The 22,236-nt window shown below is 48.2% G+C and overlaps 1 protein-coding gene across 1 annotated transcript in view; it reads right to left on the reverse strand.

The window, feature by feature from the left end:
* Positions 1–10,448, reverse strand: part of LOC115086302 (uncharacterized aarF domain-containing protein kinase 5-like) — a 44,431-nt gene extending 33,983 nt beyond the window's left edge. Inside the window, exon 1 of the mRNA XM_029592736.1 lies at positions 10,201–10,448. Coding sequence (XP_029448596.1) covers positions 10,201–10,427 — 227 coding nt within the window. The 5' untranslated portion in view covers positions 10,428–10,448. The remainder of the gene's footprint in view (positions 1–10,200) is intronic.
* Positions 10,449–22,236: the final 11,788 nt, after the last annotated feature.

Consider the following 22,236-nt stretch of genomic DNA (forward strand, 5'->3'; position numbering starts at 1 on the left):
GACCATGTGTGTCTGTGTGATTGAGAGCTGATTTAGGTGAGGAAGCATGTGAGTATGTGATTGAGAGCCTGTGTTTAAATGAGAGAGAGAGAGACCATGTGTGTCTGTGTGTGATTGAGAGCTGATTTAGGTGAGGGAGCATGTGAGTATGTGATTGAGAGCCTGTGTGTAAATGAGAGAAAGAGAGGACATGTTTGTAAGCATGTGAATGAGAGTCTGTGTGTGAGAGAAAAAGACAGCATGTATTTATGTGATTGAAAGCCTGTGTGTGTGTAAGCGTGAAAAGATAGACAGCATGTGTGTAAATGTGTAATTAAGAGCCTATATAAGTGAGAGAGAAAAAACATTTGTATATGTGAGTGACTGAGAGCATGTGTGTATAGGTGTGTCATTGAGAGCCAGTGTGAGAGAGAGCGCTGGTATGTGACTGAGAGAGGAGAAAGTTCCAAGCAAACCACCCCACCTCCTGCTAATTCAGAACAATCTCAGGACACCTGGATATCAAACGTTCCCAGGTATGCAGAGCAAAAAAATTTTTGTATCCTTATTATTTTTCATTACTGGATCTTTGTGTCTGCTATTTTGAAATATTTTGTTGGTATCTGGAAATGTTTTATATGAGTTTTTAATTATTGGATATTCCACTCATCAGCTGTTTCGAAATATGTTCTTTTTGTTAGTACAGTTTTACTGCTGATGATTTTATATTTCTTGATTTGTTTTATAAGGATGTGTGATGTTTCTTTTTTCCTTTGTTACACTGCATACAGAGACTCTGGCTTGTTGCAGTTTCCAATTCAGTTTTTGTCTGCATGCTTCTTGTTATGCGTTTTGGTCTCTTTATTCTATGTTAGGTGAGGGACAGCACGTGATTCAGGTGAGGTTTTCTGCTGGCGTGTAGTTTCTGTGTAGGACTCTATAGCAGCCTGACTTGGTCCGTTTTCCTAATAGGAGATGTATTGGTGTCTTAAGGCCTGGTGTAATATTTTCAGAGACTTATTGTACTTTAAAAGTGTGATCTTACATAAAATGCACACATTTACTTGTATTTAGTTTTAAACATATTGTATGGCTCTCATGGAATTACATTTTAAAATATGTGGCGTTTATGGCTCTCTCAGCCAAAAAGGTTCCTGACCCCTGCCGTAGGGGCTGCATCAGGAGGGTCCCAAAGGGGTGAATTCCCATATAAATGTTGATATCAATTTGAGGTGCAAGGAGTGTCCACCCTTACAGCGAAACACGGCCGTGTCGAGAGTCTGCATCTCTTTGAATATTGCCTTGACATCTAAAATAAATTTCGCTTTTTGAAGATGAAATTGTATTTACTTGTGGTTGTTCTTGTATATGCTCCCCTGTGTGACCAAGTTTACTTCACAGTCACTGTTTGCTGGACACCGTTTGAACACATGGCTTTTTTGTCAGCTATTGTGGGGAAAATGGAGTCAGCCAAATTAAAAGTTACGATGTTAGGTTTCTCCGAAAGATGACCTCACACCTCTCGCAGTCAAAGATAAAGCATTAGGCAGCTACAAGTTAATGTCACTATGATTGATATAATCTAGTTTATAATATGTTGACTGAAAAAAAATGATTGTACCTGTGTCCTAAAGAAAGTTTAATAGTCAGTGTTAATTAATGATACAAAAGTTCTGTTAAGTTATGCTATTTGTACAAGTGCTTGCAAAACTGAAAAAAACAAATTAAAAAAAAAGTAATAGAAAACCCACTAAGGAAGCCTTGTAAGTAAAGTGAAAAAATGTTTAGCAATACAGGAACACATCAGTCTCGTTCTGCAGAAAAAGACTGACAGAGCTGTGCATGAGCAGAAAAGCCTTCAGGTGACACCACCACACATGGAGCTGCTCATCCCCAGAGAACGAATCCATCCGGCCTCCGCACGGAGTGGCACTTATAACCCTAAACAGCAGTGATATGATTGCATCGGGACCATGGTAAAAATTCACATTTTAGTAAGGATGGGGAGGCAAGATGTTTAACAACAGCCTCGCTAACCTTCATGGGTGATAGTAAGACACAGAAGGGGGCCTGGATGTTGGTTTAAGTATTGCTCTCGTAAGAAGTAAAGTTGAAGATGACATGGCCTGGAGATGGTGGAGGCCATCCCTGTAGCTTGGGTCAGAGATGGTAGGAAAAGGTTGAGAAGTCAGCTAAAAGAAATGGGAGAGGAAAGGTTTGGTGTTGGGTTGTATATGGGAAGGCATAAGTGCATCTCAGCAGGGCAGACTGGATGGGCCAGTTTGGTCTTTTTCAGTCATGATTTATAATGTCACTACGAAACTCAGCACCCAATCACAGCGAGATTTACCAACTCACCCAAACACTAAAAGGATTCATCATCATTCCATCACCACCAAATCCCAGGAAGATTTACCACTCAGCACCTAACAACTAGGGGAATCTACCACTCCACTGGCACCCAGCGTCCAACCATAAAAGGAAATAATATCCTGTGAGGGAGGATACAGAAAACTCCCTCAGATTCCCTTATGGGACCAGACACAGCAGTCTTGCTCAGTCTTCCTTAAGGGTCAGGGAGGAGTCCTTCACCAGAGTATAAGATCTCAGGACCTATAAGGGTTAAGCGGGCCCCGGGGCGCAGACAGAAACCCAACTTATGCTAAGACCTGCTACATTTAAGATTTGAGAATGACATGAAGTTTAAGATCTGCTAGGTTTAAAGACCGGGCGTTGCCTAAAGTCAAGGTGAACTTCCTAAATTGTTTTGCTTTGCACTTCGCTTGGTTTCCACTGTAAATAAACTACACTTAAGGATAGCCAGAGTTTGCCTCCTCTTTCCCTCTGGCTGTTCACAAGCTGCTACTGCTCAAGTTACTACATATGGTGGGAGAAGTGGGATCTCTTGCCTAAGATAATAGCCCACAGCCGCAGCAGCAGGAAAGAAGAAAAAAACCTGCAGGGTTTTTTTTCTTCCCTTTTTTTCCCTGGAGCCTTCCAGTTCCACTCCCCTAGCATTTGTACAACAGGTCAAGGGAGCTATACCCGCTTTTATAGTCAGGGATCAAGCAGTGAGTAAGGGCCAGACAGGCCAGCAGGTTTTTTTTGTTTGTTTTTTTTCCCCATTCTCCTATTCCCAGAGAAGAACATATTTTGGAGGAAGCTCACTAAGCAGGAAAATGGAGCAGGTGATCCAGGTCCTTGTACAGGGCAGTAACATTTACAAAATGCTCTTCAAATGCAAATTGACCAGCAGCAGGCATTAAAAGAGCAGGTGGTGCAGCAGCAAATGGTACAAACGCAGATAGCCTAAGCTGTGCAAATGGCCATAACCAGTCCACCTCCCGTGTCACCGGCACTATATAAGATGACCCCCGGAGAAGACCGCAGTTCTAGAGAGGAGAACTCACCCCAGAAGCCTACCAACAGAGATTTCGGTGGGGACTTCTGCAGGCGGGAGAAAACCCAAGGAACCAATTCACAGGCTTAAATATGTCGCCTGGAAGTAGCTGCACCCGGAAGAGAAAATCAGGGTGGAGGTTCTGCTCAAACAATTCCTGGACAGCCTCGAACCACCAATGTGTCAGTGGGTTTGCTGTCACCAAACCCTTATAGTTGAGAAGGCCCTGGAAGTAGTAGAGGCCTATTATCAGACCCAGACTATGCCTGAGGCCCCATGATTCCGAGAAAAGTCCCTTGACTCAGATAGAGGATGGCGGAGTCTGAGTCTTAGGACTCCGCCATCTCGGGCAAAATGGCCCCTTTCTCCACAACTGAAAGATGGTGGAGAAACCAAACCAAACCTGTACCACTGATGGTTGAGACCTCTAACCATCAGTGGTACAGGTTTGGTTGGACTTCTCACCACACCTGCAGTCCTCAGCTGGACCACCATCTTTCAGTTGTGGAGAAAGGGGCCATTTTGCCCGAGACTGTCCACACAGGGGAGCCGAGCCGATGGATATTAATGCTATAACCCCACACTTTTTTAACTTCATGAACGTATCCAGCCAGAGCATGCCTACCCAGAATAAAAACTCACACCTCCTCCAATAAAAAAAAAATAGACCACATTGCGTCTGTTCCATCTTCCTCATACTGAGGAACCATATGTTGTTATCCTCTCTCCTCGTTCACACCGAGGAACCATGTTAATGTTAATGTTACTGTTATTTCTCGTCTATCCTATTTCATTATTTACCCTCCTCCCAGTTTCTAATTCCCTGTTAAAATGTAACTTCCATACTTTACCAGTTTTGATGTAAACCAGCATGATGTCCACAACTAATGCCGGTATATAAAAATGTTTAAATAAAATAAATAAATAAATAAATAAATTTTTACTTTTGTGATTTAGTCGAGCTACAAGGAATTCCAATACAAGCATTAGTGGACTCTGGGAGTGTGAAAATGCTCGAATGGAGAGACTTGGTGAAGTAGGTCCAAATCAACTACAACAAAGTAGTGACTCTGGCATGCATTCACAGGGACATCAACAGTATTCAAGAAGCTGGGTGTGACTGAAGATCCTGGCCAGTCAAGATATGGGTGAGGTGGGTGTACACCTTTGGCTACCCTATCTCGTGATCATAAGACGGGACTGTCCAGAATTTCAAGAGTCTCTGGAACCAGCTTTCAACAGGTTCATCCAGCCACAAACTCTATCGTCAGAAGGTCATGCAGTTAGCTCACAGCCACCTTCTAGGGGGTCACCTGGGAAAAGATACTGGCATAATTCTATTGGCCAGGCCTACATAAACAAGTCCAGTTGTCATAATGGATAATATATTGAAATCGTCGGCTCAGTGTGCTGTGGCAATCAAAAAAGCAAACAGAATGTTGGGAATTATTAAGAAGGGAATGGAGAATAAAACCGTGGATATCATAATGGCTCTGTGTTGCTCACTGGTGAGATCGTACTTTGAATACTGTGTGAAATTCTGATCGCAGCATCTCAAAAAAGATATTTTTGCACTGGAGAAAGTGCAGAGAAGGGCAACCAAAATGATAAAGGGGATGGAACAGCTCCCCTATGAGGAAAGGCTAAAGAAGTTAGGGCTGTTCAGCTTGGAGAAGAGACGGCTGAGGGGGATATGATAGAGGTCTACAAAATCATGAAAGAACTTGAACAGGTTAATGTGAATCGGTTATTTGCTCTCTTAGATAATAGAAGGATTAGGGGGCACTCCATGAAGTTAGTAAGTATATCATTTAAAACAATTCAGAGAAAATTCTCGCTCACTCAATGCATAGTTAAGCTCTGGAATTCACTGCCAGAGAATGTGGTTATATCAGTTAGTGTAACTTGGTTTTAAAAATGTTTGGATACGTTTCTAGAAGAGAAGCCCATAAATTGCTATTAATCAATAAGAAATAGTAGCTTGGGATCTATTTCATGTTTGGGTACTTGCCAGGTACTTGTGACTTGGACTGGCCACTGTTGGACATAGGATGCCGGGTTTGATGGACCCTTGATCTGACCCAGAATGGCCTATCTTATGTTATTATAAGATGAGCTTGCTAAATTGATTTGCTTTGCACTGCGCTTTTTTCACTGTAAATAAACTGCACTTAAGGAATAGCCAGGGTCTTCCTCCTTTTTCCTCTGGTTGTTTCCAAGCCGCTAATGCTTGAGTTATCACACATGCCACCAATAGAAAGTATTCAAACACAGGCAGATTACTTCCTCATTAATACTCAGCACCATACTGCAGGGGAAATGCATCATCCCACTAATCTCACTCTTTGCGCCCTCCCGCTCCCAGCAACAACTGCTCCTCTCTCCTCCTCTGCTGGGGCTCACGCGGCCGGCGCAGCCCATTCGGGGCAAGAGCCTGCTCGCCAAGAACGGGTAGCCGTGCAGAGGAGGCGCAAGCGGGAACCCAAAACTAAAATAAGGAAGAGGAGAGGGCGAAAAGCGAGAAAGGGAAGCCTCTGACACCACGCGGTGAGTTTAACCGCGCCCCCCTGAAGCACCAGGCCTATCAGAGGGCCGCTAGAAGCCCTTTAAATTTTTGCTCCTCCCGGCGGCGGCGCGTGTCCGAAGGAGATCGACCTAAGGGGTCTGCCCCTTAGTGCGCCCCTTTGTGGGACCCAGGGCCTCGCCCTTAGCGGACAGCCTCCTCCCAGCACCACTTCAATCGTCCCAACTCCAGCATTCACATTCACACAGCCTCTTCTACCACTCGTCCAGCTTCACCCAGCATTCATTCAGCCTCTTCAAGCATTCATCCAACCTCCTCCAGCACTCATCCAGCCTCCTCCAGCCCTCATCCAGCTTGCTCCAGCATTCATCCAACCTCTTCAAGCATTCAACCCTATCCTCTCCCTCACAATGCCTCCAGGTCTCCCAATCCCTATTCTTCGCCACAGTCTCATAACCACAAGAAAAGAAACAATGCAATCGCAACTTTGCACCAGCAAAACCCTCATCCCAATCATGATTTCACCTCTTACTCAACTACTAGGCCTCGCTCTATTCTCACTTACATTATTCAATGCACAATCTCTTACCAAGAAATCTCTGATCCTTAACGACTATCTACTAGATTCCAAACCGGACATTTGCGCCATAACGGAAACTTGGCTCAAACCAACAGACATAGCCCTAAATAAATCAACTCCCTACGCAGCTTTACGACTTCTTTTCCCTTCCCCGACAAAAGAAAAGAGGTGGGGAAATTCTTCTAGCAGCCAAAAAAGAGCTGAGATTCTCCCAACTCCCAACAACATCTGACTCAAAACTAGAAATCGGCCTTTTCAAAACAGACCAGCTCCAAATCCTCCTTGTCTACGCAACGCCAGGGATTCTTGAATCTGATGCCTCCTCCATCGTAGAAATTATTGCAAAACACATGAATCTGGACTCTCCGGCGATGATCCTAGGTGATTTTAACCTACATTAACTGTAAATGCATTTTTACTATGTAAATATTCCTGTCCCTCTCTCTTTTCCTCCTATCCCAGTTGTTAACTTCCCTGTTCATTGTAACTATTATTTTCCGCACCAGTTCAATACCTCTAGTTCTATGTTCAATGCACAACTTGTTAAATGTAAACCGACTTGATGCAACCTCTGGTCGTGAAAGCCGGTATAGAAAATAATAAAATAAATAAATAAATAAATAAATACATGTCGACAGCACTACACTCACAACCAACTGTGAGGCCATTCTCACCACCCTCTCAGCTATGGGCTTCAAACAGATCATCAATAAGCCCACCCACAAAGCAGGCCACACTCTGGACCTTATTTTCATTATCGCTGGCATTACGCACTCATCCCCCCCCCCCCCCCCCCCCCCAGGAATGTACTCAGGTCCCTTGGTCGGATCACTCATTAATCTCCACCACCTTCACTATGACAGAAACCCGTGCCACCCACCCCATTCAATCTTCGTTCCTTTACAGAAGACCCTGCTCCTCAGAAGTCCTCAGCAACCACTTGGCTAATGAACTTCCGCATATCGACCTTTCAGACCCCAACTCAGCCCTTCTATCTTGGAGCAACATTACAGAGACTGTAGCAAACAAATTATGTCCTCTAGCAACAAAAAAAACTCAACCCCAACTCCCCAAAAAGACAACCGTGGTTCACCAACGAACTCCAAAAACTCAAACAAAACCTCAGACGGAAAGAAAACAACTGGCGCAAAGCCCCTTGCTCCAGCACACTATCCGCATACAAACTCGCTCTCCACCACTACAAGAACTCCACCCTAAGGGCAAAAAGGGATTTCTACACGCACAAGATTCACGACCTTATCTTCGACGCCAAAGCATTATTTTCTTACGTAGCTGATCTAATACAAGCTATCGCCCCAATGATCCCTAACGACCAAGCACAATCCAAAGCCGACAAACTAGCGCTGTTCTTCCAAAACAAAATCTCCAACCTCTTAACTCTGCTACCCCCCCTAGCCCCTCCTCTACTACTAGCTCTTACCATCTCCCTAACAAGAACATCTCCCTTGAAGCATTTGAACCCACCACTGCTTCAGAGATCCAATTGCTAGTAAAGAAAATGAAACCCTCATCCCATCCATTCGACCACATCCCTACAAAACTGCTCCTGCTAGTACCTGACACCATCTCCAAACCCTTGGCTGATATCATAAACTGTTCCTTATCTCAGGGAATCTTCCCAGACGCTCTAACACTGGCATCTCTTAAACCTCTCCTAAAGAAACCGAATCTGGATCCAAAAGATCCCAACAATTTCCGCCCTATTTCCAATCTTCCTTTTGTGGCCAAGATAATGGAAAAAATTAGTCAGATCTCAACTTTCCAATTACCTAGAAGATCATAAAATACTGCACCCCACCCAATATGGGTTCCGCAAGGCATTAAATACCGAAACCCTTCTCATTTCTCTGACTGACTACCTCATCATGGGCCTGGACAAAGGCCAATCCTTTATACTAATTCTCCTCGACCTGTCTGCCCCCTTCGACACCGTCAACCATTCCATCCTCCTTAACCGACTGGCAGACATCGGAATAACAGAAATGGCATTTTCATGGTTCAAATCTTTCCTTAGTAACAGAAGTTACAAGGTCAAAATCAATAACAAAGAATCCCTCCGCTGCGACTCATCACTAGGAGTTCCGCAAGGTTACTGTTTTTCGGGGAGATGAGGAGGAGTTCAGTCTTCGCTGAGTTTAGTATCAGGTTTAAACTAGAGAGGAGAAGGTTGATCTCTCGTCGGCAGATTTCCCAGTGCTCGAGTGTTTTAGTAATGGATTCTTTGATGGGGATCAGTATTTGCACATAGTCGGCATAAAGGAAGTGTTGTAGTTTAAGGTTGGTTAGCAGCTGGCAAAGTGGAAGAAGGTATATGTTGAAGAGGGTGGGGGAAAGGGAGGAATACCACACAAAGTGCACCATCTAACATCTTTGTCTCACAAGCAAGAAACCTAGGAGTATTAATCGATAACCGGTTGAATTTAAAATCATTCATCAACCGCACCACCAAGGTCGGCTTCTACAAACTGCAGGTACTAAAAAGAATCAAACCACTCCTTCACTTCCAAGACTTCAGAACGGTTCTCCAAGCCGTTATTTTTTCCAAGATAGATTACTGCAACTCTATCTTGCTAGGGCTCCCCTTCTTCCTCCATTAAACCTCTTCAGATGCTCCAAAACACAGTAGCCAGAATTCTGACAAACACCAGAAGAAGAGACCACATCTCTCCCATTCTCAAAAATCTGCACTGGCTACCAATACATTTCAGAATCTTCCACAAGTCCATTACCATCATCCATACCCAAGCCCCTCTTAGCCTTCAAATCCCGCTCAGACTACACTCCTCATCCAGACCCATCAGAGAAGCCTACAGAGGATCCCTACATGTCCTCCAATCCAAAGTGACACACCACCTCTCCTTCAGGGAACGAGCCTTCTCCACGGTGGGACCTTCTATTTGGAACGCAATTCCCCCGGACCTCAGATAGGAACCATGCTTATTAACATTTAGAAAAAGACTTAAGCATGGTTATTTAGACAAGCCTTTCCCGAATCTCACTGACTCTCCCAACGGGCCTAACGGACTGACTGCAACAACCATCAAGATACATTCCAGCTCTATGTAAATAGTTGTTCCTCTTCTTACTCCGGCTTCTTTCTTTCTTCTCCCAGTTCCTGCTCCCCCTGTTTTATTGTAACTTTCTTGCTTCTCTCCACTTGTTAAATGTTCAAGGTTATCACTCCCCTTGTTACTTGTAAACCAGCATGATGTGATTTTATCATGAATGCCGGTATAGAAAAGCGTTAAATAAATAAATAAATAAACAAATAAATAAAATAAAATAAATACTCAGCACCATACTGCAGGGGGAATGCATCATCCCACTAATACCCAATCACAGCAGGACATATCACGCCATCAATACTTAGCTCCCAGCTACTAGGGAATTTATCACTCCACCAACACCCAAGCACCCAATCACAAAAGGATTTTTCAGTTTACCAATACACAGCACTTAACTGCTGAAGGGACCAATCACTCCAACCCCGAATTAACCAAATCACAGGAGCAGATGCCACCAGCATCCAACATTTAACCACTGGGGGAATGTTCAAGCTACAGGCAAATATCACCCAACTAAAAAGGATTTGCTATCTCTTTAAAAGCTAGCATTTAATCATAGACAGACTTATTCCTCACTAATACCCAGCACCCAACTACAGGGGTTGCATCACCCCAAAGATACTCAGCTCACCTTTTGGCCATGAGGAAGTATCTGTCCACAGGAGCTCCAAGTGCAATGTTGATACTTCGTACAGTGTTGATATTACGGAAGACAAGAAGCATGGGGCGTGGCAGGGCCTTCAGAACCTGCATGATACGGTTGAAGTGGTCCTTGGCCATGTCTTGCATGTATGTTCTCTCCTCCTGTGTCAGGATGTTGGAGAGTTGAAGGCTCCCCATTCTGATTGGCCGCTGCATTAGAATCTCACAGAAGAGGAAATAATCTAAGGGAAAAGAAGACATAGTTACATCCAAAAATCATGTTGTGAGGTTCAACACAGAGGAAAAGCCACCAATACACTGAGAAAGGTTATCGAGAAACAGAGCCACACTTGTTACCAGAATTACTGCCTTGGAGGTCATTTCTAACTAAAAACATAATAATAATGGAGACATTTTTCTTACCTGTACCAGGACTAAAGGAAAGGAAATTAACAGGTGCAAACAATTTCTCAGTCCTTGCCATCCTGCTACAGCAGTCCAGACTCCCAAAGACCAATTAACTAGGGAGGGAGGAAGTCAGGGCCGATTTGAGAACAACCAAGTGGCCATCTTGCAGATATTCTCTGGGGAAATAGCAATTGCTTCCATCCTGGAAGAAGATTGAGCTCTACTGGAATGAGTACAAGGAATCTCCAGAACAACTCTTCCCTTGAGCAAGTATGTAGAAGCAACAGTCTTCTTGGTCCACCTTGCTAAGTCACTTTAGAAGCAGCTTTCACCCTTCCAAGGTCCTCTGAACAAAACAAATAACCTGTCTGAGCAATGGAAAGAATGTGACCTCCATGAATTTCAAAAGGCCCTGATAAAAAACTCCAAGAATCTCAAAGACCTGTTCTTACCTTGGCACTCCTTGCTGTAAAATATGGGTAAAGAGACTGAGTGAATGAGATGAAACGCTGGAAGCTCCTTAGGTAAGAAAATGAGCACTGACTGAAATGAAACTGAGTTTGTAGTGAAAACCATGACTGGATCGCTGCAGAACAAGTCCTAGAGTTCACAGATACATCGAGCTGAGCAAATGACAACCCGAAACACTGTTTTCAAAGCACATCCTTTATAGACGTATGCTGCAAAGGCTTAAACGGTGAAGCAACCAAAACCTTGAGAACTGAATGTAGTTCCTACTGAGGGACCACTGGTCTCACTGGGGGCCAAAGTCTCTCTACCTCCCAGGGAAGATGAGGGCAACTACAGAGACCCCTTGCACCTTACCTCTAACAGGCAATGGAAGCAACCTTGGTCTTCAGAGAACTCAAGCCAAACAAACCCTTATCTAGCCCCCACTGAGTTAAATGCTAAAATGTTGGAAATATCAGCCCACCATGAAGAAACAGGCTACTCCTTGCAGAATGTCTCAAATAATCACCAAATCAAATATAAGCCACCCAGGTAGAACTCTTATGGGCCTTCAACAAAGTATCCTTTTCTTCATAAGTAGGTCCTCTCAACAGCATTTGAATATGTACACCCTGGAAGAGAGGAGGTGCAGGGGAGAAATAACACACACCATCAGATACCTAAAACTTTTCAATGAGGTACGGAATTCAAACCTTTTCAGTTGGAAAGAAAACACTAGATCTAGGGGAGAACTCAAACCCAAAGTCAGGAAATATTTCTTCAGGGAGAGGATGGTGGAGGCCTGGAATGCCCTTCCGGAGGAAGTGGTGAAGAAGAAAACAGTCAAAGAATTCAAAGGGGCATGGGATAAACACTGTGGGATCTCTAAAGGACAGAGGATGGAAATGAGATAAGCGTTTAGAGGGGTAGCTTGCTGGTACAGTGAATACTACCCTTAGAGGAAGGCATGGAGATCACTTCCCTTAACCAATGTGCTTTGATGCTTTTAATGCAACTGCAACATTACTCCCTGAGATAGAAGGGGAAAAGCTCAGGACGGCTTCTATGGTCAAGTCCTAAAGGAAATGAAGAAAGCGTGCATGAGAGTAACTTGCTGGTGTGGCGGTTACTACCCTTAATCAACAAGGCTTGATACTTGTGATGCAACTCCAACAGTGCTCTTTGCTTCAGCAAAGGAAAAAGGGAATTGGATTTAGTCAGCGAGCACCGAGGGCCCCAACTTTTATGGTCTGCGGAACTGATGAGCATGGGAGTAACCAGCACAGAGCAGCGCTTACTATACCCTTAACCGAAGGCATGGGGAGTAACCAGCACAGAGCAGCGCTTACTATACCCTTAACCGAAGGCATGGGGAGTAACCAGCACAGAGCAGCGCTTACTATACCCTTAACCGAAGGCATGGGGAGTAACCAGCACAGAGCAGCGCTTACTATACCCTTAACCGAAGGCATGGGGAGTAACCAGCAGAGAGCAGCGCTTACTATACCCTTAACCGAAGGCATGGGGAGTAACCAGCACAGAGCAGCGCTTACTATACCCTTAACCGAAGGCATGGGGAGTAACCAGCACAGAGCAGCGCTTACTATACCCTTAACCGAAGGCATGGGGAGTAACCAGCAGAGAGCAGCGCTTACTATACCCTTAACCGAAGGCATGGGAGTAACCAGCACAGAGCAGCGCTTACTATACCCTTAACCGAAGGCATGGGAGTAACTAGCACAGAGCAGCGCTTACTATACCCTTAACTGAAGGCATGGGAGTAACCAGCACAGAGCAGCGCTTACTATACCCTTAACCGAAGGCATGGGGAGTAACCAGCACAGAGCAGCGCTTACTATACCCTTAACCGAAGGCATGGGAGTAACCAGCACAGAGCAGCGCTTACTATACCCTTAACCGAAGGCATGGGAGTAACTAGCACAGAGCAGCGCTTACTATACCCTTAACTGAAGGCATGGGAGTAACCAGCACAGAGCAGCGCTTTCTATACCCTTAACCGAAGGCATGGGGGTAACCAGCACAGAGCAGCGCTTACTATATCCTTAACCGAAGGCATGGGAGTAACCAGATGCTACCATGGGAAGCTTGCTGGGCAGACCTTTTCTGACGTCATTTCTAGGTTTCCATGAAATGCCAGTAATAAGCATTGGCATTTTCCAGGGTTTTGCCTCCCTGCCAGCAGATGGAGACAGAGAAGGAAAGCTTTATTGACACTGCTACTCAACCTAGTGCGCCACCTGCAGTCCCTCAGTATTTCTTAGTCGCTGGCAGATTGGAGAGGTACAAAACCTGCAGTCTGGAGATTAAAACAAAACAAAAGAAAGAAAAGGAGGCGTTTGCAGCCGGGGATGTCGGGGGCTGTGAAGAACCATCCCTCTGGTAGAGCAGGGCACACAGACAGGCTGGTGACCCTGTCTTCCTCTTGGCCCGTGGAAGGGTCTGGTTCCCTCGTGTTCACCACACAGACTGCACACTCTCCTACAACAGCCAATGACGGATCAGAGACGTATTCCTACTTGATTTCTTTTTGCTTAAAAAAAAACACAGAAAGAAAGAGGGCGGCTGAGGAGGAGAACGATGCGGTTAAGGCCACAGGGAAAAGCTTGAGGCCTCAGTTGCTGGGAAGGCCGGGGTCTGGTTCTTACCGCTGCAAGCCATTTTGGGGTAATGCCACTCAGCCTGGGTAGCTGGTACGTGCAGGATGGACATGTATAGGGCTGTGAGGAAGGTCGGGCTCCTGTTCTTATTACTGTGAACCGCTTTGAGAGAATCCCACTCAGCCCGGCTCGCATGGGTGCACAGGTCGGGGTCGGTGCTTATCTTAGTGTGGTGGCGGGGAATCGGTCTAAGGCCGGGTAGCATGTTTGACTTAGACACACAGGCTGGAGCACGCACACTTTGGGTGCACAGGTCGGGACCGGCGTTTACCTCCACAGCGGTGAATCCCTCTCAGACTGAGTAGTGCACACATGTCGGCAACCACTGAGCACAGGAAATTCTGCCAAGCCTGTTGAGACCGAAAGGGCGGCTTAAACTCGGTGGGGCTGTGTAAGAGTTGTGCGCATGGAAAGGAAGGCAGCTTGTAATCAACCGGGAAGGCGGACGTGGGCAGGAAACCCACCCGTTTGGCAGTATCTGCTAAGGTGGCTCTGCCTGGCAGTGTGGGAACAGCAGCCATTTTAGAGCCACCTGCCGCAGTGCAGGAAAGGACGGAGAAGGGGCCTTTGTTTCCACTGCCATGGAGGTCCTTCGACAGTGCTCCAGAAGATTTGGAGAAAGATGGTGGGACTCTTCTCGGACTCAGGGGAGGCTTTTTCGGCGATTGTTGTGCTTAGAACTAGGGGTCACGAAATGAAACTCCACACAGGAGGACTCAGAACCAACGTCAGGAAGTATTTCTTCAGGGAGAGGGTGGTGGAGGCCTGGAAGGCCCTTCCGGAGGAGGTGGAGAAGAAGGAAACAGTCAAAGAATTCAAAGGGGCATGGGATAAACACTGCGGCTCGCTAAAGGATAGAGGACAGAAATGAGATAAGCGTGCAGGGGGTAACTTGATGGTACGGTGGTTACTACCCTTAGCAAAAGGCATGGAGATTCCTACCCTTAATCAATATGCTTTGCTCCTTGCCTAGTTGGCAGGGGAATAAGGAATTGGATTCAGACAACAACCAAGGGCCTGGGGTACTGTTATGTGGACATAGGGGGAAAAAGCATAGGACTGCTTCTACAGCCAAGTCGTAAAGCCAACAATGAAAGCGTTCATGGGGGTAACTTGCTGGTGAGGCACTTACTAGTCTTAACCAATAAGCCTTGATACTTTTGATGCAATTCCAGCACTGCTCTCTGCTTGAATGGCAGGGGAAATGGGGAATTGGATTTAGACAGCGACCAACGAGGGCCACGACTTTTATGGTCTGCAGAACTGATAAGCATGAGGGGTAACCAGTACAGAGCAGCAGTTACTGCCCTTACAGAAGGCAGGGGGGTAACCAGTACAGAGCAGCAGTTACTGCCCTTACAGAAGGCAGGGGGGTAACCAGTACAGAGCAGCAGTTACTGCCCTTACAGAAGGCAGGGGGGTAACCAGTACAGAGCAGCAGTTACTGCCCTTACAGAAGGCAGGGGGGGTAACCAGTACAGAGCAGCAGTTTACTGCCCTTACAGAAGGCATGGGGGGTAACCAGTACAGAGCAGCAGTTACTGCCCTTACAGAAGGCATGGGGGTAACTAGTACAGAGCAGCAGTTACTGCCCTTACAGAAGGCAGGGGGGTAACCAGTACAGAGCAGCAGTTACTGCCCTTACAGAAGGCAGGGGGGTAACCAGTACAGAGCAGCAGTTACTGCCCTTACAGAAGGCATGGGGGTAACTAGTACAGAGCAGCAGTTACTGCCCTTACAGAAGGCAGGGGGGTAACCAGTACAGAGCAGCAGTTACTGCCCTTACAGAAGGCAGGGGGGGTAACCAGTACAGAGCAGCAGTTACTGCCCTTACAGAAGGCAGGGGGGTAACCAGTACAGAGCAGCAGTTACTGCCCTTACAGAAGGCAGGGGGGTACCAGTACAGAGCAGCAGTTACTGCCCTTACAGAAGGCAGGGGGGTAACCAGGACAGAGCAGCAGTTACTGCCCTTACAGAAGGGCATGGGGGTAACCAGTACAGAGCAGCAGTTACTGCCCTTACAGAAGGCATGGGGGTAACCAGTACAGAGCAGCAGTTACTGCCCTTACAGAAGGCAGTGGGGTAACCAGTACAGAGCAGCAGTTACTGCCCTTACAGAAGGCATGGGGGTAACCAGTACAGAGCAGCAGTTACTGCCCTTACAGAAGGCAGGGGGGTAACCAGTACAGAGCAGCAGTTACTGCCCTTACAGAAGGCAGGGGGGTAACCAGTACAGAGCAGCAGTTACTGCCCTTACAGAAGGCAGGGGGGTAACCAGTACAGAGCAGCAGTTACTGCCCTTACAGAAGGCAGGGGGGTAACCAGTACAGAGCAGCAGTTACTGCCCTTACAGAAGGCAGGGGGGTAACTAGTACAGAGCAGCAGTTACTGCCCTTACAGAAGGCAGGGGGGTAACCAGTACAGAGCAGCAGTTACTGCCCTTACAGAAGGCAGGGGGGTAACTAGTACAGAGCAGCAGTTACTGTCCTTACAGAAGGCATGGGGGTAACCAGTACAGAGCAGCAGTTACTGCCCTTACAGAAGGCAGGGGGGTAACCAGTACAGAGCAGCAGTTACTGCCCTTACAGAAGGCAGGGGGGTAACCAGTACAGAGCAGCAGTTACTGCCCTTACAGAAGGCATGGGGGTAACCAGTACAGAGCAGCAGTTACTGCCCTTACAGAAGGCATGGGGGTAACCAGTACAGAGCAGCAGTTACTGCCCTTACAGAAGGCAGGGGGGGTAACCAGTACAGAGCAGCAGTTACTGCCCTTACAGAAGGCAGGGGGGTAACCAGTACAGAGCAGCAGTTACTGCCCTTACAGAAGGCATGGGGGTAACCAGTACAGAGCAGCAGTTACTGCCCTTACAGAAGGCATGGGGGTAACCAGTACAGAGCAGCAGTTACTGCCCTTACAGAAGGCAGTGGGGGTAACCAGTACAGAGCAGCAGTTACTGCCCTTACAGAAGGCAGGGGGGTAACCAGTACAGAGCAGCAGTTACTGCCCTTACAGAAGGCAGGGGGGTAACCAGTACAGAGCAGCAGTTACTGCCCTTACAGAAGGCAGGGGGGTAACCAGTACAGAGCAGCAGTTACTGCCCTTACAGAAGGCAGGGAGGTAACCAGTACAGAGCAGCAGTTACTGCCCTTACAGAAGGCAGGGGGGTAACCAGTACAGAGCAGCAGTTACTGCCCTTACAGAAGGCAGGGGGGTAACCAGTACAGAGCAGCAGTTACTGCCCTTACAGAAGGCATGGGGGGTAACCAGTACAGAGCAGCAGTTACTGCCCTTACAGAAGGCAGGGGGGTAACCAGTACAGAGCAGCAGTTACTGCCCTTACAGAAGGCATGAGGGGTAACCAGTACAGAGCAGCAGTTACTGCCCTTACAGAAGGCAGGGGGGTAACCAGTACAGAGCAGCAGTTACTGCCCTGAACAGAAGGCAGGGGGGTAACCAGTACAGAGCAGCAGTTACTGCCCTTACAGAAGGCAGGGGGGTAACCAGTACAGAGCAACAGTTACTGCCCTTACAGAAGGCATGAGGGGTAACCAGTACAGAGCAGCAGTTACTGCCCTTACAGAAGGCAGGGGGGTAACCAGTACAGAGCAGCAGTTACTGCCCTTACAGAAGGCAGGGGGGTAACCAGTACAGAGCAAGCAGTTACTGCCCTTACAGAAGGCATGGGGGGTAACCAGTACAGAGCATCAGTTACTGCCCTTACAGAAGGCATGAGGGGTAACCAGTACAGAGCAGCAGTTACTGCCCTTACAGAAGGCATGAGGGGTAACCAGTACAGAGCAGCAGTTACTGCCCTTACAGAAGGCATGGGGGTAACCAGTACAGAGCAGCAGTTACTGCCCTTACAGAAGGCAGGGGGGTAACCAGTACAGAGCAGCAGTTACTGCCCTTACAGAAGGCAGAGGGGTAACCAGTACAGAGCAGCAGTTACTGCCCTTACAGAAGGCAGGGGGGTAACCAGTACAGAGCAGCAGTTACTGCCCTTACAGAAGGCAGTGGGGTAACCAGTACAGAGCAGCAGTTACTGCCCTTACAGAAGGCATGGGGGGTAACCAGTACAGAGCAGCAGTTACTGCCCTTACAGAAGGCAGGGGGTAACCAGTACAGAGCAGCAGTTACTGCCCTTACAGAAGGCAGTGGGGTAACCAGTACAGAGCAGCAGTTACTGCCCTTACAGAAGGCAGGGGGGTAACCAGTACAGAGCAGCAGTTACTGCCCTTACAGAAGGCATGGGGGTAACCAGTACAGAGCAGCAGTTACTGCCCTTACAAAAGGCAGGGGGGTAACCAGTACAGAGCAGCAGTTACTGCCCTTACAGAAGGCAGGGGGGTAACCAGTACAGAGCAGCAGTTACTGCCCTTACAGAAGGCAGTGGGGTAACCAGTACAGAGCAGCAGTTACTGCCCTTACAGAAGGCAGGGGGGTAACCAGTACAGAGCAGCAGTTACTGCCCTTACAGAAGGCAGTGGGGTAACCAGTACAGAGCAGCAGTTACTGCCCTTACAGAAGGCAGGGGGGTAACCAGTACAGAGCAGCAGTTACTGCCCTTACAGAAGGCAGGGGGGTAACCAGTACAGAGCAGCAGTTACTGCCCTTACAGAAGGCATGGGGGTAACCAGTACAGAGCAGCAGTTACTGCCCTTACAGAAGGCATGAGGGGTAACCAGTACAGAGCAGCAGTTACTGCCCTTACAGAAGGCAGGGGGGTAACCAGTACAGAGCAGCAGTTACTGCCCTGAACAGAAGGCAGTGGGGTAACCAGTACAGAGCAGCAGTTACTGCCCTTACAGAAGGCATGAGGGGTAACCAGTACAGAGCAGCAGTTACTGCCCTTACAGAAGGCAGGGGGGTAACCAGTACAGAGCAGCAGTTACTGCCCTTACAGAAGGCAGGGGGGTAACCAGTACAGAGCAGCAGTTACTGCCCTTACAGAAGGCAGGGGGGTAACCAGTACAGAGCAGCAGTTACTGCCCTTACAGAAGGCAGGGGGGTAACCAGTACAGAGCAGCAGTTACTGCCCTTACAGAAGGCAGGGGGGTAACCAGTACAGAGCAGCAGTTACTGCCCGAACAGAAGGCAGGGGGGTAACCAGTACAGAGCAGCAGTTACTGCCCTGAACAGAAGGCAGGGGGGTAACCAGTACAGAGCAGCAGTTACTGCCCTTACAGAAGGCATGGGGTAACCAGTACAGAGCAGCAGTTACTGCCCTTACAGAAAGCATGGGGGTAACCAGTACAGAGCAGCAGTTACTGCCCTTACAGAAGGCAGGGGGGTAACCAGTACAGAGCAGCAGTTACTGCCCTTACAGAAGGCAGGGGGGTAACCAGTACAGAGCAGCAGTTACTGCCCTGAACAGAAGGCAGGGGGGTAACCAGTACAGAGCAGCAGTTACTGCCCTTACAGAAGGCAGGGGGGTAACCAGTACAGAGCAGCAGTTACTGCCCTTACAGAAGGCAGGGGGGTAACCAGTACAGAGCAGCAGTTACTGCCCTTACAGAAGGCAGGGGGGTAACCAGTACAGAGCAGCAGTTACTGCCCTTACAGAAGGCAGTGGGGTAACCAGTACAGAGCAGCAGTTACTGCCCTTACAGAAGGCAGGGGGGTAACCAGTACAGAGCAGCAGTTACTGCCCTTACAGAAGGCATGGGGGGTAACCAGTACAGAGCAGCAGTTACTGCCCTTACAGAAGGCATGGGGTAACCAGTACAGAGCAGCAGTTACTGCCCTTACAGAAAGCATGGGGGTAACCAGTACAGAGCAGCAGTTACTGCCCTTACAGAAGGCATGGGTGGGTAACCAGTACAGAGCAGCAGTTACTGCCCTGAACAGAAGGCAGTGGGGGTAACCCAGTACAGAGCAGCAGTTACTGCCCTTACAGAAGGCATGAGGGGTAACCAGTACAGAGCAGCAGTTACTGCCCTTACAGAAGGCAGGGGGTAACCAGTACAGAGCAGCAGTTACTGCCCTTACAGAAGGCAGGGGGTAACCAGTACAGAGCAGCAGTTACTGCCCTTACAGAAGGCAGTGGGGTAACCAGTACAGAGCAGCAGTTACTGCCCTTACAGAAGGCAGGGGGGTAAACCAGTACAGAGCAGCAGTTACTGCCCTTACAGAAGGCAGTGGGGTAACCAGTACAGAGCAGCAGTTACTGCCCTTACAGAAGGCAGGGGGGTAACCAGTACAGAGCAGCAGTTACTGCCCTACAGAAGGCAGGGGGGTAACCAGTACAGAGCAGCAGTTACTGCCCTTACAGAAGGCAGGGGGGTAACCAGTACAGAGCAGCAGTTACTGCCCTTACAGAAGGCAGGGGGGTAACCAGTACAGAGCAGCAGTTACTGCCCTTACAGAAAGCAGGGGGGTAACCAGTACAGAGCAGCAGTTACTGCCCTTACAGAAGGCAGGGGGGTAACCAGTACAGAGCAGCAGTTACTGCCCTTACAGAAGGCATGGGGGTAACCAGTACAGAGCAGCAGTTACTGCCCTTACAGAAGGCAGGGGGGTAACCAGTACAGAGCAGCAGTTACTGCCCTTACAGAAGGCAGGGGGGTAACCAGTACAGAGCAGCAGTTACTGCCCTTACAGAAGGCAGGGGGGTAACCAGTACAGAGCAGCAGTTACTGCCCTTACAGAAGGCAAGGGGGGTAACCAGTACAGAGCAGCAGTTACTGCCCTTACAGAAGGCAGGGGGGTAACCAGTACAGAGCAGCAGTTACTGCCCTGAACAGAAGGCAGGGGGGTAACCAGTACAGAGCAGCAGTTACTACTGCCCTTACAGAAGGCATGGGGTAACCAGTACAGAGCAGCAGTTACTGCCCTTACAGAAAGCATGGGGGTAACCAGTACAGAGCAGCAGTTACTGCCCTTACAGAAGGCAGGGGGGTACCAGTACAGAGCAGCAGTTACTGCCCTTACAGAAGGCAGGGGGTAACCAGTACAGAGCAGCAGTTACTGCCCTGAACAGAAGGCAGGGGGGTAACCAATACAGAGCAGCAGTTACTGCCCTTACAGAAGGCATGGGGGTAACCAGTACAGAGCAGCAGTTACTGCCCTTACAGAAGGCATGGGGGTAACCAGTACAGAGCAGCAGTTACTGCCCTGAACAGAAGGCAGTGGGGTAACCAGTACAGAGCAGCAGTTACTGCCCTTACAGAAAGCATGGGGGTAACCAGTACAGAGCAGCAGTTACTGCCCTGAACAGAAGGCAGTGGGGTAACCAGTACAGAGCAGCAGTTACTGCCCTGAACAGAAGGCATGGGGGTAACCAGTACAGAGCAGCAGTTACTGCCCTGAACAGAAGGCATGGGGGTAACTAGTACAGAGCAGCAGTTACTGCCCTTACAGAAGGCAGGGGGGTAACCAGTACAGAGCAGCAGTTACTGCCCTGAACAGAAGGCAGGGGGGTAACTAGTACAGAGCAGCAGTTACTGCCCTGAACAGAAGGCATGGGGGTAACCAGTACAGAGCAGCAGTTACTGCCCTGAACAGAAGGCATGGGGGTAACCAGTACAGAGCAGCAGTTACTGCCCTTACAGAAGGCAGGGGGGTAACCTGCACAGAGCAGCAGTTACTGCCCTTACAGAAGGCATGGGGGTAACCAGTACAGAGCAGCAGTTACTGCCCTTACAGAAGGCATGGGGGTAACCAGTACAGAGCAGCAGTTACTGCCCTTACAGAAGGCATGGGGGTAACCAGTACAGAGCAGCAGTTACTGCCCTTACAGAAGGCATGGGGGTAACCTGCACAGAGCAGCAGTTACTGCCCTTACAGAAGGCAGGGGGTAACCTGCACAGAGCAGCAGTTACTGCCCTTACAGAAGGCATGGGGGTAACCAGTACAGAGCAGCAGTTACTGCCCTTACAGAAGGCATGGGGGGTAACCAGTACAGAGCAGCAGTTACTGCCCTTACAGAAGGCATGGGGGTAACTAGTACAGAGCAGCAGTTACTGCCCTTACAGAATGCATGGGGGTAACCAGTACAGAGCAACAGTTACTGCCCTGAACAGAAGGCATGGGGTAACCAGTATAGAGCGGCAGTTACTGCCCTGAACAGAAGGCATGGGGGTAACCAGTACAGAGCAGCAGTTACTGCCCTTACAGAAGGCATGGGGGTAACCAGTACAGAGCAGCAGTTACTGCCCTTACAGAAGGCATGGGGGGTAACCAGTACAGAGCAGCAGTTACTGCCCTTACAGAAGGCATGGGGGGTAACCAGTACAGAGCAGCAGTTACTGCCCTTACAGAAGGCATGGGGGTAACCAGTACAGAGCAGCAGTTACTGCCCTTACAGAAGGCATGGGGGTAACCAGTACAGAGCAGCAGTTACTGCCCTTACAGAATGCATGGGGGTAACCAGTACAGAGCAGCAGTTACTGCCCTTACAGAATGCATGGGGGTAACCAGTACAGAGCAACAGTTACTGCCCTGAACAGAAGGCATGGGGTAACCAGTATAGAGCGGCAGTTACTGCCCT

The sequence above is a fragment of the Rhinatrema bivittatum genome, chromosome 2 (assembly GCF_901001135.1).
Source record: "Rhinatrema bivittatum chromosome 2, aRhiBiv1.1, whole genome shotgun sequence".
In the NCBI taxonomy this organism is placed as follows: Eukaryota; Metazoa; Chordata; class Amphibia; order Gymnophiona; family Rhinatrematidae; genus Rhinatrema; species Rhinatrema bivittatum.